This window comes from Stegostoma tigrinum, chromosome 28 (assembly GCF_030684315.1).
Source record: "Stegostoma tigrinum isolate sSteTig4 chromosome 28, sSteTig4.hap1, whole genome shotgun sequence".
Lineage (NCBI taxonomy): Eukaryota > Metazoa > Chordata > Chondrichthyes > Orectolobiformes > Stegostomatidae > Stegostoma > Stegostoma tigrinum.
In genome coordinates, this window is record NC_081381.1 from 47,048,579 (window position 1) to 47,067,817 (window position 19,239).

The 19,239-nt window shown below is 43.3% G+C and overlaps 1 protein-coding gene across 1 annotated transcript in view; it reads right to left on the reverse strand.

Moving 5' to 3' along the window:
• The window catches only part of epha8 (eph receptor A8), a 495,908-nt gene that overhangs the window by 178,308 nt on the left and 298,361 nt on the right, over positions 1–19,239 (reverse strand). The window contains exon 4 of the mRNA XM_048561609.2: positions 12,518–12,673. Coding sequence (XP_048417566.2) covers positions 12,518–12,673 — 156 coding nt within the window. The remainder of the gene's footprint in view (positions 1–12,517; positions 12,674–19,239) is intronic.

The following is a 19,239-nucleotide window of genomic DNA, read 5'->3' on the forward strand; positions in this document are numbered from 1 at the left end:
CTTAGATGTTTCAATGAAGTCACCTCTGACTCTTTTAATGCAGAGGATTCAACTGGAGAGTTTCCACAGGATTCAGGCCACCTGCAGTACTGTGGATGCCAAAAATATGAAATGAAATTGGAAAATACTGGAAATACTCAAGTGTAGTAGGCAGCATTTTGGAAAGGGAAGCAGAACAAATGAGTTTGATCTGAAGTCTTTTCCTACTGGTGTTTTTGAAGACAGGACCAACTGGAAAATGCACTCACACTCACCACAGCACACCACCCTCTCTCCCCAATATGCCTTCTTCCCTGTGTTATCCTGTCTAGTCTGGTTCGAACTTTATCAGTTTCTACAAGATCTCCCTCATTCTTCTAAACTCCAGTGAGAATAGTCCTAAACAATCCAGTCTCCTCTTTTGTCAATCCTGCCATCCCAGGAATGGGTCACGTAGGTCAGCAATGCAAGTGTTCCCTGGCTAATGAAAGTGATAAAGCATAGGGTAAGACAGAAAATATAAATACTTCTGTTATTCTCCTCATTTTAGTTACTGGATTTCTTGGGACATTTCTAATTCAACCAATGCTTAATTTTCTCAGTTTACTGATATTGTTGCACTACCTCCATCAAATTAGATTAAACTCCCAAAAGGAGTAGTTAATGAGAACGCCAGTCCCATAAAATAGCCCTAGCACCTGAAGAATCTCAAACTTTCCCAAAGCATGACTTCTCCAGTCATGGTCCTGCTGCAACTATGTCACCAGCATGTGGTGTTGAAATAATCCTGAGTTCACTTTCTTTGTCATCCTCTTTGTAATCATCCAAATATTTTCCTGATGTTTTAGCTGTAGAAACTCATGACCTTTCCATTTGTATTACTTTCTATCAGTATTTCTTGAGATATATTTAGAAAGAGATAAAAGTAATGTAAGAACTATGGAAACGTGACATTAGAGACAGCCCAACAGTATTCCTGACAATCTGATGATATACCCAACAGTTCCATTGCATTTCTGACAAATAAAATGTGTCCCTGGCAGCATATAGCACTCCTGAGGACTCAACTGTGACTTTAAAATTCAAATTAGATTTCCAAGGCCGACCGTACTCCCAACAAGCAGACTATGTTCCTGACATTTCAGCCAGTTGAATTCCTGACAGTTAGATGCGTTTTCATCCCAATGCATTCCTCAGTCAGAGCACGATTGAGTGTGATTGTACTCTGGACGCTTAGCTGCTCTTCATGACAGTTGAATTGTATTTTTATCAGACTGTGTTTGCGACAGTCAGGTTGTGTTGCCGATACAGTGATACTGGTTCTGAATTGGTGATTATGTTTTTGGCATTACCACACTCACTGTCGTCGACACAGCAGTCCGAGAATGGCATTATCAGATTTGCACATTTCATCAAAATCAATAGAAACATGAGAAAAATCACAAAAATATTTTTTACAAACGTTTTTTGTAGTTCTATTTAGCTTTTGAAAAGCTGATTACAAGACTTTCTTCTTTTACTGTTGTCCATTTAAATACTCTCCTCTTCACTTTCTGTTCTATTTACTCACGCAGCAGAGTGAACAATTCAGTCATCTATTCATTGGCTTCTGCTGAGTCCACAAAGTTGAGGCAGCTAGTGGGAACTGGTCAAGATTTTCACAGAGTAATCCCACTATTCAGTCTGAAAATTGCCTTAAACAGATGTAGGATAATTTCCAAGAGTACAGCTGGTGTCAGAAGCTGACTGGCGTGAATCACAGTGGCCACACACACACACACACACACAGATACACACACATCTTTTAGTTTGCACTGTTGAAACTCTCCTGCGAGATATCTCTCTACGCCAGAGCATCTTATTCCCCAATCCTCATTTTGCTGTGTCACCACTACAGTGATTACACCAGAATGAAGATACAGCCTGTGACTGATCAGATAATAAATGGCTATTATACTGCAATTTGATTAGCTCGGTATGTAAAGAGTAGATGAGAATAGAATGGACAGATTCATTTCAAACTGATCTGTAATATGCATGAAATTGTTGGAGAAATGCCAGACTGTTTATGGTAAGTAGATGTGAATCCGACCCTCGAAAAGCAAGTTAAATGGACTTATGTTAATAAGGGGTAAAATCCTGTCAGTTCGAGTTGACTGAATTCTCATTATTTTCAAACTAGCCCAGGTCTGATTCTCTTCTGAAGCTTAGAAAGACTTCTTCATCTCAGGCATTCTTTGAAAAGTCCATGCTATCCTGTTTACTTAAAGTGACAAGGTAATCTTAAAAAGCTTTTTCAACAGATTAAATAACACTAGAATGTCAAGGCAGGGTGCATGATGAAATTAGTCATTTGTGATTGTTAATATGACAATGGTTAAGTAGGGATTGGGGTTAATTTATAAATTAATGGGCTGTGTAACTTTGCACGTAAATTATTCAATTGGAAACATGGATAATCTACCAGTAGTACTTAATCGATGGAAAACAATGCCATGGGCGATTCGGAGATGGGAAAAAATATGTTCAGTTGTGTAAAAGCACTTCCAGATATTAAAAAAAAGAATAGGAGAATGGAATGGATTGTATAGCTCTAAAGGGAGAACAAGTAGGACCGGTACGTGAAAGGAGTCAATTATAAAGTCTACCCATTGTCTCACTGTCTAGCTTGGATCCAAGTTGACAGTGATAACATAAAATATGAAACAATAAATCAGCAATGTGTTCCAAAGGGTGAAAATAGGTAAATTGCCAGCTTTTTCACAGTCCAAATTTTAATGCCAGAATAAAACCAGTGAAATATTTGTGCAATTATTTCTACATAAACAGTATAAATTCTAACAGTCTCAAGACCCCTGGACCATGCATGTCTTTACCTGAAAAGGACGCAGGTGAGCTTTAATGGAAAGTTCAGAACTACCTCTTTGGAACAACTATTTTCTCCTGCATTGTTCAACTTGGCTCCCACCTGAAGTGGTCTAGCCTTCAGCGAGAACACCTTCACTGCAGGGACTGCAGCAGATCATAAAGAACATCCACAATTAACATCTCAGGACAACTCAAAGAGTAATCAATGCCAACACTTGCAGCAGCATCAACATCCTAAAAATAGACAACACAGGATATGCCTAAATGGTTTAGGTTTAAGAGTCCCTACCAGTAAGAAATACAGAATTCTCCCACTTTGTTGTTGAATCTGAGATAATATGAACTGGAGATGCTGGAGAATCCAAGGTAACAAAGTGTGAAGCTGGAGCACACCTGAGATGCTGCTTGGCCTGCTGTGTTCATCCAGCTTCACACTTTGTTATCTTGTTGTTGAATCTGTTGTTTTACTGGAAATCTTGGTCTAGACCTAAAGGTCTCCAGATTATCAGAGACTAGATGTATCCTGGAAGGTATGAGTTGGGATCGGTGAGTGAGACACAATGTAATGACTACATGGGACTTTCCTGGAAAGTGTAAACTTTTGTTGGGCAAACACCCAATATCAAAAACCCTGAGCTCTGGGTTAGAGTTAGACACTTTAGAGGGATTTGACTAATGTGCCTGAACACTTATCGAGGAGAAGTTACAGGGATTAGAACCAAGTCTAACTCTTGTGTAACTCTAAAATTGACCCTCCCCAATCCCACACACCAACCTTACACTGGCAGTCCCAATCATAGAATCCCTACAGTGTGGAAACAGGCCCTTTGGCCCAATCAGTTCACACCAACCTCAAAGCATCCAACCCAGACCCACCCTGCTATAACTGACCTCATCTGCACATCCCTGAACACTATGGGAAATTTAGCCTGGCCAAGCCACCTAGCCTACATATCTTTGGACTGTGACAGGAAACCGGACCACCCAGAGGAAACCCACGCAGACACAGGGAGAATGTGCAAACTCCACACAGACAGTTGCCTGAGGGTGGAATCGAACCGAGGTCCCTAGCGGTGTGAGGCAGCAGTGCTAACCACTGAACCACCGGGCCACCCCATGATGGTCCCACAATCTTTTCCACACCACTCTGGATACAACCCGACCAGCTCCTGCTTCTGATTTGATTTCCAGCTCCTTCCACCTTGTACGTGACCCATCAGTATGATCATGATACCCTGAAATGACTTCAAATATCCCTTCACCATGTCACCCTTTATTTACAGATACACAGCAAACTGGCTGTGGTCAGTCAGCTCGGAGTCAGTTGTCTGAACTGAGGAAATTTTCATCTCCTGGATATATTAGTCAGCCAAGGTTTTCCTAATCGGTCCAGGTTAACTGCCCTAGTCAATGACCTCATGGTCAACAAGGTCACCCGGTTCCAATCATTACATCCCCCTTCCTCTATCTGCCATCCTACCTACTCACTTACCTGGCACACACTCACACTTACAAGCTTACATTGTCTCAGCAATTACCAAACTGATCTCTAAACCCTGGAATACTTGGCAGCTACTGTCAATAGGAAGGACCATGGTTCCAGTGCCAGTTTATCCTATGCCACTGTTCCTGGCCTGATCTGGACTGTTTAAGCTGTGTAGTCTGCTGCCCACAAGTTTACATAGAAAACATTTTCCAAAGTGTGTATTCTTTTGTCGAAGTGGAGTCAGAAATAGGGTTTCCAACTCTGATTTGAAGATCTGAACTATTGTTTACAGAGTGTCACACTTTCTTCAGAATGCAGGGATATCCAAGTAAGAATATTCCTTCGAAAACTCTATTGTTGGGAAAGTATAATGAATTACATGCATTTGGCAAAAGTGATAGGAGAGAAAACAATTTCACACAGCGAGTGGTTAGGGCGTGGAATGTACTGCCGAAAGGTGTTGTGGAGGCTGGTTCAATTGTGGCATTCAAAAAGGAATCAGGCTACTATCTGAAAAGCAGGAACATACAGGATTATTCAGAAAATAGGCAGGGGAAGGATAAGTGCAGTCTCATTCGGATAGGTGGTGCAGGCACTATGGGTTGAATGGCCTTATTCTGTGCTTTAAGAGTTCTGTAATGTTTATTGATGTAAGGTTCAATCTAATGGGGGCAAAGTTGCTTTTATGCAAATATTCAGACATAGCTTGATGAGGTAGCAGAAAAGATTTATAAGGATGTTATGGGAACTGGACGGTCTAAGTTTTAGGGAGAGGCTGGATAGGCTGGGATTTTTTTCACTGGAGCACAGGAGGCTGAAGGGTGACTTTACAGAGATTTATAAAATCATGAGGAGCACAGCTAAGGTTAATAGCAAAGGTCTTTTCATTAAGGTGGGGGAATTCAAAACAGCATATTTTTAAGATGAGATGAGAAAGGTTTAAAAGGGACATGAGGGGCAACATTTTCACACAGAGAGTGTTTTGTACAGAGAATAAAATGCCAGAGGAAGTGGTATGTGCAGGTACAGTTACAACATTTGCAAAACATTTGGACAGGTGCATGAAAAGGAAAGATTGAGGAATATTGGCCAAATGCAGGCAAATGGGACTAATTTAGTTTGAGAAACTTAGTCGGCATGGATGAGTTGAACCAAAGGATCTGTTTCCATGCAGTATAACTACGTCTGTATGATGAGATGAATTAGTACTTTTACATTTGTCTTGCACATTTGCTTAATAAAATGAGCCTGAAACTGTTCTTTTGGTGTCAGTTTTGTGCCCCCGGTCAGTACTGAACACCTTTTCTGTTACATTTAACTCTGTCTCACCCTTTCTCATCAATTTAGTGAAACTGATTAGAAAGCAATAAACATTTAGAGCACAAAAAGAAAGAACAATCCTGGAGTCATTAAGCTGTATAGCACAGAAACAGGACCTTTGGCCCACCATGTCTGTGCTGACCAACAAACACTAAACAACACTAATCCCATTTACCTGCACTTAGTCCATTGCCAACAGTGCTGTGGCATTTAAGCTTTTTAAATATTGCAGGAGTACCGCCCCCAATATCCTCTCAGGCATCTTCCATATTTTGACCATCCACTGGTGAAGCAATTTTTCCTCAGATCCCCTATAAACCATTTATTCCTTCCCATAAACTTATGCCTTCTGGTCTTAGACATGTCTGGCATGGGGAAAGAAATCCTCATGATCCACCATGTCAATTCCTCGCACTTTTGCTTCCCACTTTTAATTCAGTCAGATACCCCCTCAGCTGCCCCTGCCTCAGGGAAAACAAACGCAGCCTATCCAATCTTTCCTCATAATTGAGAATTTCCACCCCAGGCAGCATCCTGATGAATCTCGTCTGTACGCTCTCCAATGCAATCACATCCTTCTGATAATGTGGTGACTAGAGCTGCACTGTATTACATCTGTGGCTGAGCCAATGTTTTATGAAATTGTAACAAGACTTCCCTGTTCCTATATTTCATGTCCTGGCTAATGAAGGTAGACATCCTGTATGCCTTCTTCACCAGTCTGTATATCTGTGCTGACACATTCAGGGATCTATGGACTTGTACACCTAGGTCCCTCTGTTCCTCAGTACTCCCTGGGGGCCTACCATACATTGTGTATATCCATCCCAAAACACACCTTCGCACACTTATCAGAATTAAGTTCCATCTGCCATTGTTTTAGCCAATTTACCAGCTGATAAATATCAGACTGTAGCCTGAGACCATTCTCCTCACTATCAACCACCATCAATTTTTGTGTCATCTCCAAACTTACAAATTGAACCTCCCACATCACATTCAAGTCGCTAATGTACAAAACAAAAAGCAAGAGTCCCAGTACTGATCCCTGCGAGACAACACTGGTCACAGGCTTCCAAGCACAAAAACAACCTCTCACCATTACCCTGTGCTACCTATTTGTAAGCCAATTTGGTGTGCAGTTTGCCAACTTACATGGAATCCCATGGTTCTTACTTTTTCGACTAGCCCTCCATGTGGGACAATGTCAAAGTCCTTAATCAAGTCCGTGCAAGCCACTTCAACTGCATTACTCTCATCAAGCTATTTAGTCAACTTTTCAAAAAAACTCAACTAAATTAATCAGGCTGGATCTGCCTCCAATAAATCTGTGCTGACTATACCTGATCATTTCCTGCCTTTTCAAACGTTGATTAATTCCTTACCTCAGAAATTTTCTCAATAATACCCTGACCACTGACATCAGACTAACTGGTCTGTAATTGCTTGGTTTATCCTCGCTACTGTTCTTGAACAAAAGAACTATATTAGCGATCCTCCAGTCATCTGGCTATTCAGCTATGACCAGCGAAGTGTTAAATATCTCTGTCAGTGCGGTGATTTATGTACCTTGATGCTTACTAAAGCATTTAATACCTCCTTACTAATCCTAATGTTCAGAAACCTTTGAGTCTAGCGACCTTTCTACAAAACTGATGGTACCTAGGAAAAAGTTGGTTTCTATGCCAAAGATAGGGCAAGGGGGCAAAGCGTAAACAATAGGTGGAGACAGAGCCCAGAGAGAGAGAAGGATAGTTGGACAGACAAAGGATGGATGACGGTAGCCTAGGAGAACGAATGGGGAGTATTTGCGGCTAACAATGCTTGTGTGTAATTGCAGACCATGTGATAACAAGGCTTGGTGTGTGGAGTTGGGATAAGGGCATGGAAGAAGGTGCCTCAAGCCCTGAAACTGTTGAGTTCAATACTGAATCCAGAAGGCTGTTCTAGAACCTCACCATCCCAAATGAAAGGGAGGAAGTTGAGGGGTGATTTTACTGAGGTTTTTAAAATCATGAGGGACATAGAGAAAGAATGTCAAGGGTCAAAGAATGTCAAAACTAGGGAGCATATTTTTAAGTTGACAGGCATAAAATTTAAAAAGGACATGAGTGGAAATGAATTGCCAGAGAGTCAGGAACAAAAACAAAGTTGCTGGAAAAGCTCAGCAGATCTGGCAGAATCTGTGGAGGACAAAACAGGGTTAACGTTTGGGGCCCAGTGACCCTGCCTCAGAACTGATGGTGGCTGGGAAAACATCAGTTTATATGCAGAAAATAGGGAAGTGGGTTGGGTAGGGAATGAACGATAGGATAGAGCCCAAAGAGAGAGAAAGACAGTTGGACAGACAAAGGAGTTTCTCACGATCAGGTTGGGAGGGTGAATTTTTGTTAATGGGGACTGTTAGTGACTAACAACAGGGGGTTTGTAATGGCAGGCTGTGTGGTAACAAGGTCTGGTGTGTGGGGTGTGGGGCTGGGACATGGGAGAGTTTAGCCTCTAAAAGTATTGAACTCAATATTGAGTCCAGAGGGCTTTAGGGTCCCCAAGCGGAAAATGAGATGTTCTTCCTCCAGCTTGCGCTGGGTTTCACTGGAACACTGTAGCAAGTCGGAGACGAAGATGTTGGCCAGGGAGCAGGGTGGTGCATTGAAGTGGCAGGCAATAGGTAGTTCAGGGCCATTTTTGCGAGCAGAATGTAGATGTTCTGCGAAGTGGTCGCCAAGTCTACACTTCGTTTCCCCAATGTAGAGGAGACCACTTTGTGAGCAGCGAATGCAGTAGATGAGATTCTTGGAAGTGCAAGTGAAGTGTTGCTTCACCTGGAAGGTATGTTTGGGCCCTTGGACAATGGGGAGGGAGGAGGTAAATGCGTAGGTGTTGCACCTTCGCCGGTTACAGAGGAATGTGCCATAGGGTTGTGGGGAGGTGTTGGGGGTGAAGGAAGTATGGACCAGGGCGTCCCGGAGGGAACAATCCATGCAGAAGGTGGACAAGAGAGGGGAGGGGAATATGTGTCTGGTGGTGGCATCTTGCTGGAGGTGGTGGAAATGGCGTCTGATGATCCTCTGGATGTGGACGCTGGTGGGATGGTCGGTGAGGATAAGGGGAACTCTATCGCTGTTGTGGGAGGAAAGAGAAGGGGTGTGGGCAGAAGTGCAGGAGATGGGTCAGACCCGATTGAGGGCCTTGTCAACAACGGAGCTGGGGAATCTTCAGTTGAGGAAGAATGTGGTCACTTCGAAAGGTCCCTTGTCGAAGTTGGCCTCATCCGAACATATGCGACGGAGATGGGCGAACTGAGAGAATGGGATGGAGTCTTTACAGGAAGTGGGGTGTGAGGATGTATAGTCCAGGTAGCTGTGGGAGTCGGTGAGTTTGTAATGGATATTAGAGGCCAGTCAATCCCCAGAAATGGAGACAGAAGTGTCAAGGAAGGGAAGGGAGGACTCAGTGATAGACCAGGTGAAAATGAGACCAGAGTGGAAATTGGAGGAGAAATTGATGAAGTTTTCCAATTCTAGATGAGAGAGGGAAGCAGCACTGCTGATATCATCGATGTATCAGAGAAAGACTTGTGGCTGGGGGCTGGAATAGGACTGGAACAAGGAATGTTCCACGTACCCCATGAAGAGACAGGCATAATTAGGGCCCAGGTGGGTACCCATGGCAACCCCTCTTACCTGAAGAAAATGAGAGGAGTTGAAAGAGAAGTTGTTAAGAGTGAAGACAAGCTTGGCCATGTGGAGGAGGGTGGTGGTGGGTGGGGATGGCTCAGGTCTTTGCTCCAGGAAGTAGTGGAGAGCCCTAAGACCCTCCTGGTGGGGATGGATGTGTAAAAGGATTGCACATCCATGGTAAAGAGGAGGTGGCTGGAGCCAGTAAACTGGAAGTTTTGAAATTGGCGTAAGGTGTCAGATGAATCATGGATGTATGTGGGTAGGGATTGGACCAGGGTGAGAAGACTGAGTCAAGGTAGGAAGAGATGAGTTCTATGGGGCATGAGCAGGCTGAAACAATGGGTCTACCTGGACAGTCCTGTTTGTGGAACTTTGGCAGGAGGTAGAAATGGGCAATGCGGGGTTGGGGGGCTATTTGCTTGGAAGTGGATTGGGGGAAATCACCAAATGAAATGAGATCCGTAACTGTAGTGGGCACAATTGCCTGATGTGCCATGGTTGGGTCATGGTCCCAAGGAAGGTAGGAGGAGGTAGCTGAGAGCTGGCACTCAGTCTCTGCAAGGTAGAGGTCAGTACACCAGACAACAAAAGTATCACCCTTATCGGCAGGCTTGATGACAAAGTCAGGGTTAGATCTGAGTGCACGGAGCGCAGTCAGTTCAGAGGGAGATAGGTTGGATAGGCCAGAAAGTCATTTGGATAAGTACATGAATAAGAAAGGATTGGAGAGATATGGGCCAAGCACAGGCAGGCAGGATTAGTTTAGTTTAGGAACATGGTCAGTGTGGACTGGTTGGACTGAAGAGTCTTGTTTCCATGATGTATGACTCTATTACTGAAATCCCTGGGAATACCATTTTTCTCCTTTATGAATACAGATGAGAAGTATTCATTTAATATCTCACTCACATCCTCTGGTTTCATGCACAGATTGCCCCTTTGGTCTCTAATAGAATCTATTTTTTCATTTCTGGGGAATGAAATCTTCCTGTATGCAGACAATGTGAAAATGATTCAACTGAGTTCATGTTACATGGGCCCAGACTGGAGGATTTTCATTGTTGAACAGACAGTAGATTAGATTAGATTCCCTACAGTGTGGAAACAGGCCATTCGGCCCAACAAGTCCACACCGCCACTTGAAGCATCCCACCCAGACCCAGTCACCTATAATCCACACACCCCTGAACACTACGGACAATTAAGCATGACCAATCCACCTAGCCTGCGCATCTTTGGACTGTGGGAGGAAACTGGAGCACCCGGAGGAAACCCATGCAGACAGTCACCCAAGGCTGGAATCGAACCTGGGTGCCTGGAACTGTGAGGCTGCAGTACTAACCACTGAGCCACCGTGCTGCCCTAAAGGAGCTTTAAACTCATGGTGATGGGAAGGTTGAGGGTGGGTGTTAATTTGGTGTTGCGTTAGGCATGTTTGAATGCCCCTCAGGTGACTTGTTCTTCCATTTTAGGAATAGTGGCTCAAGCCTTGGTAGCTGTTTAAGCCATGGGCAAAAAAGTTTCGATGTTTCAAAACTGAAGAGAGGCAGGCACTGTTGGAGCAGGAGATTGCGCACTGAGCTCCTCTAGCAGCCACTGCCAACCAATGCCCCTGGACCCAACCCCATGATCAATCTTAGTGCCCCTGACACCCCACCCAGCTGCAGAGCTGCTATTCACCAAATAGTGACAGCACAGTGGCTCAGTGGTTAGCATTGCTGCCCCACAGTGCCAAAGACCCACGTTCAATCCCTGCCTCGGGGAACTGTCTGTGTGGATTTTGCACATTCTCCCCGTGTCTGCGTGGTTTCCTCCCACAATCCAAAGATGTGCAGGTTAGGTGGATTTGCCATGCTAAATTACACTTAGTGTTCAAAGATGTTTAGATTTGGAGGATGAGTCTCGGTGTCGGTGTGGACTTGTTCGGCCGAAGGGCCTGTTTCCACATGGTTGGAATTCTACGATTCTAAGTCGCACTGAATTAGAAATTAAAGACAAATATGATTTTCACAATGGATAACTCCTAGACGTGATCAATGGTGAAACCAGATATCTTTGAAAGGATTGATATTTCTTCAGAAGAAAGCCTGAATTACAGAATTGATACAGCATCAAAGGAGGTCACTTTAGCCCATTGTGTTTGCAACGGTTCTTCATATGGGTATTATTACCTCATGCTAAACTCCTGCATTTTCTCCATACCCTTTCTAAAACACTATTTCCAAATGCCTCAGTTGAACCTGCCTCAATAACATTTCTAGACAATGCGTTCCAGACTAACTACTCCCTGTGTGAAAATATTTTTTTCACATTACCCTTGCTTGGTTCACATATCACTTCAAATCTATGCCCACTCATTCCTTTGTTTCCTTTTACAAGTGGGAACAGCTTCTCCCTATTTACTTTTCCCAGTTATTCACGATTTTGAAAACCTCCATTAACTTTCCTCTCAGCCTTCTTGTATCCAAAGAGAATAGTCCCAACCTCTTCAAGCTACCTTCATCACTGATATTTCTCCTTGGAACAATCTTTCAACCACAACTTGATATGATTTTCCCAGAAGAAGTAGGAAAGGATCTAAACACACAAAGTTAGGGAGTCAAGGAAGGGAGAGAAATGCGTCCTGGGGAGTTTAGGGTCCAATGGGGGTGAAGCAAATTAAGAGTCAAACATGGGACAGAGGGTTGAGTGGGGGATAAGGGGAATTGACGGGCATATGGGGCAGGAGTGAGTTCCAGGTCAAATGTGCGGGAGGAAGATTGACAATTTTGAGGCGGAGGGAAAATTAAGGATCGAATGGGGCAGAGGGGAAATTGAGGTTCAAATAGGAGAGATGGGGTGGGGAGGGGATATTGATGATTGAACAGAAGAATGAGAATTCCATGGTCAAATGGGAGTGCAGTTGAATAACATGATGGCCTTCCTTGATTAACAATTTCTTTCTGCAGGCATTTTCAATGAATCAAAACTGGCGGAAAGTTGAAGTAGCAAGGATATAAATGTAACCCAGTTTCATTGGAATTTATACAATTTGTTTGATGTGACAGACAGTATATCAAAAGGGCAAAGACAGTTCATGAGTATAAGCTGGAACAATAACAATTTCACATCACTAAATAATGAAAGGCAGATGGAAAGACTGACTGGACAGTGAGTGTTGGCCAGGCCAGGTCAGGTTACTCACTTGTACAAGGTGCAGATGGAAGGTCAGAAGCAGACCGGTAATAGTTAGCATCACACTGGCAGAAGAGAGCGGCCATCACATCAGAGTAACTGTGAAGAGGACATTTTGCACAGAGCTGGTCTCCAGAGCTCGACTTGAAAAACCCAGGCTCACAAGCTGAAAGAAAATAAAATGTATAACTCAGCATTGCCCTTTGACAAAACCACCGACCACTTCAATTAGCTGTTTGGATCAATCACTGAACACTTTCTGCTTCAAAAGGCAGTTACATTTTCATTGATTAATTAACATATTCTCAAAGCTGTAAAGCCGTAGAGATTTGGGAATAATTTGTAGCTCCATTCTGTATTTAACCAAGCAGCTGATTTCATCAATGATTGTTTAAATCTCTGAGGAGTTTGGCTTATGCAAACCTGTGAAGAGTTTGTAAATTACTGTGGACCAAGCAAGAAGTTGAAAAGAAGAGTGTATGAAATGGGCCCATCTGCAGTGTAAATTCAAAACAATTAGGAAAACACCTCTTTCAGCTACCACTTGTCAACAAGCAGAGAACAGATTATTGCAGTCTTGAAACAAAGATTGAAGAGTTGCAGGGCACTTAGAGATTTTACTCAGTTTTCCTGCACTCATGGTTTAATAATACAACAGTCAAGGCCACCAAATTACAAAAACCTATGGACTGAAATTCTTTATATATTTTTACATCTATTTTTTATCTCTGTTCCATTTTCAGCTCCAGTAGAAAGTAAGCAGAGGAAGCAGGGAGAAGAAAAAAAGATCAACCTAATGGGATTAAACATCTCCATATGAACCGGGGGAGAATGCAAGGAGAAACCACAAAGGCACACCCAGAGGAGGAGGCAACGGTGTACTGATAATGACACTAATCTAATAATTCAGAAGCTCAGGCTAATGTTTAGGGAACATGGGATCAAATCTCACAGTGGTAGGTAGTACAATTGGGCTTCAGTAATATTTAGAAATTGAATTTCATCCAGTTCACTAATAACCTTTGGCAAAAGAAATCTGGTCTGGCTTACTTGTGGTTGCAGCAATATGTAGACTCTTAACTCTGAAGTGGCCTAGAGAGCCAAGCAGTTCAAGGGCAGCTAACAATTAGCAAGAAATGCCAGGCTTGTTAGTGGCATGCAACATAAATTCATAGTTTACCAAAAACCAATCATGATCCCACCAATTAGAACAAAAGAACAAAGAAAATTACAGCACAGGAATAGGTCCTTCAGCCCTCCAAGCCTGTGCTGATCCAGATCCTCTATCTAAACCTGTTGCCTAGTTTTCAAGGATCTGTATCCTTCTGCTCCCTGCCTATTCATGTATCTATCGAGATACATCTTAAATGATGCTATCGTGCCCGCCTCTACCATCTCTGCTGGCAATGCGTTCCAGGCACCCACTACCCTCTGCATAAAGAACTTTCCACGCATATCTCCCTTAAACTTTTCCCATCTCACCTTGAAATCATCACCCTTGTAATTGAGTCCTACAGTCTGGGAAAAAGCTTCCTGCTATCCACCCTGTCTATGCCTCTCATGATTTTGTAGGCCTCAATCAGGTCCCCCCTCAACCTCTGTCTTTCTAATGTAAATAATTCTAATCTACTCAACCTCTCTTCATAACTAGCGCCCTCCATACCAGGCAACATTCTGGTGAACTTACTCTGCACCCTCTCCAAAGCATCCACATCCTTTTGGTAATGTGGCGACCAGAACTGTACACAGTATTCCAAATGTGGTCCAAACAAATTCCTATACAACTGTAACATAACCTGCGAACTCTTATACTCAATACCCCGTCCGATGAATGAAAGCATGCCGTATGCCTTCTTGACCACTCTATCCACCTGCTTTGCCACCTTCAGGGTACAATGCACTTGAACACCCAAATCTCTCTGTGCATCAATTTTCCCCAGGGCTTTTCCATTTACTGCATAGTTCATTCTTGAATTGGATCTTCCAAAATGCATCACTTTCGACTTGCCTGGATTGAACTCCATCTGCCATTTCTCTGCCCAACTCTCCAACCTATCAACATTCTGCTGCATTCTTTGACAGTCCCCTTCACTATCTGTTACTCCACCAATCTTAGTGTCATCTGCAAACTTGCTAATCGGACCATCTATACCTTCCTCCAGATTATTTATGTATATCACAACCAACAGTGGTCCCAACACAGATCCCTGTGGAAAACCCTGTGTTCTCCATTTTGACAAACTCCCTTCCACTACAACTCAAATGGTGTAGGTTAGATGGGCTTGAGATTGATATGACAGGTCGGCACAACATCGAGGGCCGAAGGGCCTGTATTGTGCTGTAATGTTCTATGTTCTAACTCTTCATCTCCTGTTGCCCAGCCAGTTCTCTACCCATCTCGCTAGTACACCCTGGACCCATGTGACTTCACTTCTCCATCAGTCTACCATGGGGAATCTTATCAAATGTCTTACTGAAGTCCATGTGTATGAAATCTGTAGCCCTTACCTCATCGATCAACTTTGTCACTTCCTCAAAGAATTCTATCAAGTTGGTAAGACATGACCTGCCCTGCACAAAGATCTAACTGAAGTAATCCCATTTTCCAGTTCTTGGCTCATAGTCTTTGAGATTATTGCAAAACAGATGAATATCTAAATGCTGAGATAATAGGAACTGCAGATGCTGGAGAATCTGAGATAACAAGGCGTGGAGCTGGATGACCACAACAGGCCAAGCAGCATCTTAGGAGCAGGAAAGCTGATGTTCCAGGCCCAGATCCTTCATCAGAAAATTTTTCTTTTTCTGATGAAGGGTCCAGGCCCAAAACGTCAGCTTTCCTGCTCCTAATACCTAAATGCTGCTTGAATGTTACACGAGTTTCAGGCTCAGCTGCCCAATCAGGTGCAAGCTCTGGACTCGCACCAACCTCTGGGTGAAAAGATGCTTCTTCAACTCTGCTTTTAGTCTTCTAACTTTTACCTTCCTTCCTATCCACCCTTACTATGCCTCTCACAATCTTATATATTCCTTGTGGGCCCCCATTCAATAACAACAAACTTTGTTGTTCCAAGGAAAAGAAACCAGGCTTATTCATTTTTGCTTCAGAAATAATGGGAACTGCAGATGCTGGACAATCCACGATAACAAAGTGTGAAGCTGCATGAACACAGCAGGCCAAGCAGCATCTCAGGAGCACAAAAGCTGATGTTTCGGCCTAGGCCCTTCATCAGAGAGTGGGATGGGGAGAGGGTTCTGGAATAAATAGGGAGAAAGGGGGAGGTAGACTGAAGATGGAGAGAAAAGAAGATAGGTGGAGAGGAGAGTATAGTTGGGGAGGTAGGGAGGGGATAGGTCAGTCCAGGGAAGACGGACAGGTCAAGGAGACGGGATGAGGTTAGTAGGTAGGAAATGGAGGTGCGGCTTGAGGTGGAAGGAAGGGATAGGTGAGAGAAAGAACAGGTTAGGGAGGCAGAGACAGGCTGGGCTGGTTTTGGGATGCAGTGGGGGGAGAGGACGAGCTGGGCTGGTTTTGGGATGCAGTGGGGGAAGGGGAGATTTTGAAGCTGGTGAAGTCCACGTTGATACCATTGGGCTGCAGGGTTCCCAAGCGGAATATGAGTCGCTGTTCCTGCAACCGTCGGGTGGCATCATTGTGGCGCTGCAGGAGGCCCATGATGGACATGTCGTCTGAGGAATGGAAGGGGGAGTTAAACTGGTTCGCGACTGGGAGGTGCAGTTGTTTATTGCGAACCAAGTGGAGGTGTTCTGCAAAGCGTCCCCAAGCCTCCGCTTGGTTTCCCCAATGTAGAAGAAGCCACACCGGGTACAGTGGATACAGTATACCACATTGGCAGATGTGCAGGTGAACATCTGCTTAATATGGAAAGTCATCTTGGGGCCTGGGATGGGGTGAGGGAGGAGGTGTGGGGACAAGTGTAGCACCACACTTTGTTATCTCTTATTCATTTTTGTTCACAGCTCAGACCATTCAATTCGGGCAGCATCCTGGAAAATCTCCACTTTAGCATGATCACATCCTTCCTATAATGTTGTGAGCAGTGCTTTAGTTGTGGTATAACCACTATTTTAATATCACTATCTATTCTGTCATCACCTCCCTGCTATTTATCCTATGCCTTGGCTAATGAAGCTTATCATTAACCTTCTTACCTACTTTCCCTCCTTTTTCAGGATATGCAGACCAACGTCCTGCGGATCTTCAAAACTTTACAGCATCTTACTTTCCACAGTGTAATTTATTGCCTTGTTAGCCCTTCCCAAGAGCATTACCTCACACTTTTTCACGTTGTATTCCATTTGCTACTGCTCTGCCAGCTGACCAGTCAATTGATATTTTCCTTCAGTTTACAGCTATCCTTCTCACTATTTATCACCCTACCAATTTTTGTGCCATCTCTGAATTTCTTGATCATACCTCTTGAAGTTCAAATCAATACAAACCCCAGCTCTGAGCCCTGTGGAGGCCCACTGAAGACAGATGTCCAGCCACAGAAAACATTCCTCTACCATCATCCTGTTTCCTGCCTCTCATCCAATTTTGGATCCAATGTGGCACTTTGCCTTGGATCCGATGGGCTCTTACTTTCTTGGCCAATCTGCCATGAGCAATCTTATCAAAAGTCTTGCTAATGTCCATGGAGATAATCTACAAGAATTCCTTTAAAAAGCTGCACTCAATTTTCAACTCAGGTGGGGCTTTAGATAAGTAAGTAGCACAGCACTCCAGAATGTCCAATTTCAGGTCTTTATTTAAATTCTACTGACTGGCCTCTCTACGTAGAGCAAGTGGAATGTCTGTCAGATAAGATACAGCTGAAAATGCTGCAGTTCAGGTGGGATTGGCTCTTAATCACAGAGTATCTAACTGAATGTAGCTATTTAAAAGAATTTTTATGTATAACCTCCATTGACTTCAGCAACTCTTTCCATAAGATTTGCCACTTCACCAGGTTTAAGATTTGGGGTTTGTGAACCCAGCCTATGGAAGCAGAGTCCTTTCAGATGTAAAATAAACTGAACTCTGAGACTTTTCTGACCTGGGCTTTACTTCCTGCTTCTCTCACCTGGTGTGAAAGGTACAACGATTTGACCCTCAGGTTCCCAGTTAAAAATGCAAACAGGGCCCAATGATATCAGAACAGGACATATGTGTGTGGTGGCTGTTCTGGGAGACTGCCTTTGCTGCCTGAACAGATTAAAACTGAAAAAAGTGAATGGTAAACAGCCTGGATGATTTCAATGTCCTTCCATGGGTAGATAGGAATGAAACTGTGCCTCTCATGAGAAAAAGCATGTTGCCCTTCACCACAGAAAGCTTCAACAATAAAGACAAACATCAGGGAGGAAGAAATTTCTTTCCAGTTGCACAAAACAATCGATCAAGCACCTTCTATACACTGGCAACATGAACATGACACTTGGACAGGTACTGGAGGAGAAGCAGGCTGTTCCCCAGGGATTTTGATCACAGCAGTTACTATAGCAATCAGACAAAGCCTGGTTTTGTCCTAACTTGTGGCAGTTTTTAACTGAAGGTATCTGTTGTGGTCAGAGCAAAATTGCACAGATCCTTTTTTTTGTGCTTTGCAACATTCCAAGTTGCAAATTTCAATGATCAATGGTAAGTGATGACTGGGCTGTTTTCATCTGCCTGGTTGCTGTCTTAACAACCCTTGATCAATTATTCATGAAAACAGTCCATTTATTTAAACTTCCGAAAATAATCAGAAATAATGGGGGAGAAGGAATCACTGATATGTGATGTGTGGAATTGAAAAATTTATAAAGTTTCTTTATGCATCTGGGGGAGAAGGCTGAAACATCACACACATCCAAATTTAAGCATCAATTCAGAGATAAAGTGGTTGGTGAAATCAATCTCAAAACACCTTTCCCCTCTGAATACAGTTTATTGATCACTTTTCCTTAAAATCTATTTCCTCATCAACCAGCTCAGCCATGCTATTACACACCTCTGATGTCAGTAGTGGATATGTTGTTGGAGGGGATTCTGAGAGATAGGATCTACAATGCATTTGGTAAGGCAAGAAGAGATAAGGGGTAGTCAGCATGGCTTTGTGTGTGGGCAATCTTGGTCAGGGAATGCATTTTATCATAATTTTGCTGGAAGCGGAGCTGGTACATTGAGTGTGATATTTAGTTTTGTCCATAACTGCCTTTTAGTGAAGTCAAAATAGTCTTTACTCAGGTATCCACATTGATATTTACCTTCATGCTTGCAGTTGTGAATATCAATGCCTTGTTACCGCATGGAAAATAACTTGGCATCTGAAACCTCACCTCTACATACCTGAGACTCCTTTACAATTAACAAGTGATTGAAAAATGTTTTCCCACCAAATTGTGGATTTCTCTCCCTGAAGATAGTGATCTTGTCCCAATACCTCATTTCAATAAACCTGGATGGGTATTGAATCTGACAGGCTACATAAGTCACAAGGGACCGCATTGAACTGGAAGGAATAATAGCATTCTATCATTCACTTAAACACACCTTCCAACAGATCAGAGACTGAGAAACTTGCTCACTCTAGCTAGGAGCAGTGATGTTAACTGTACTTTCTATCTCCCATCCCTTCCCATCCCTTCCCATCCCCAGCACTGAGAATGGACCCTGAGACCACCATGATTTCACTGGCTCAGTATGACAAGAGTGTTCTACACACACGGTATTACTTCCTCAGAGGT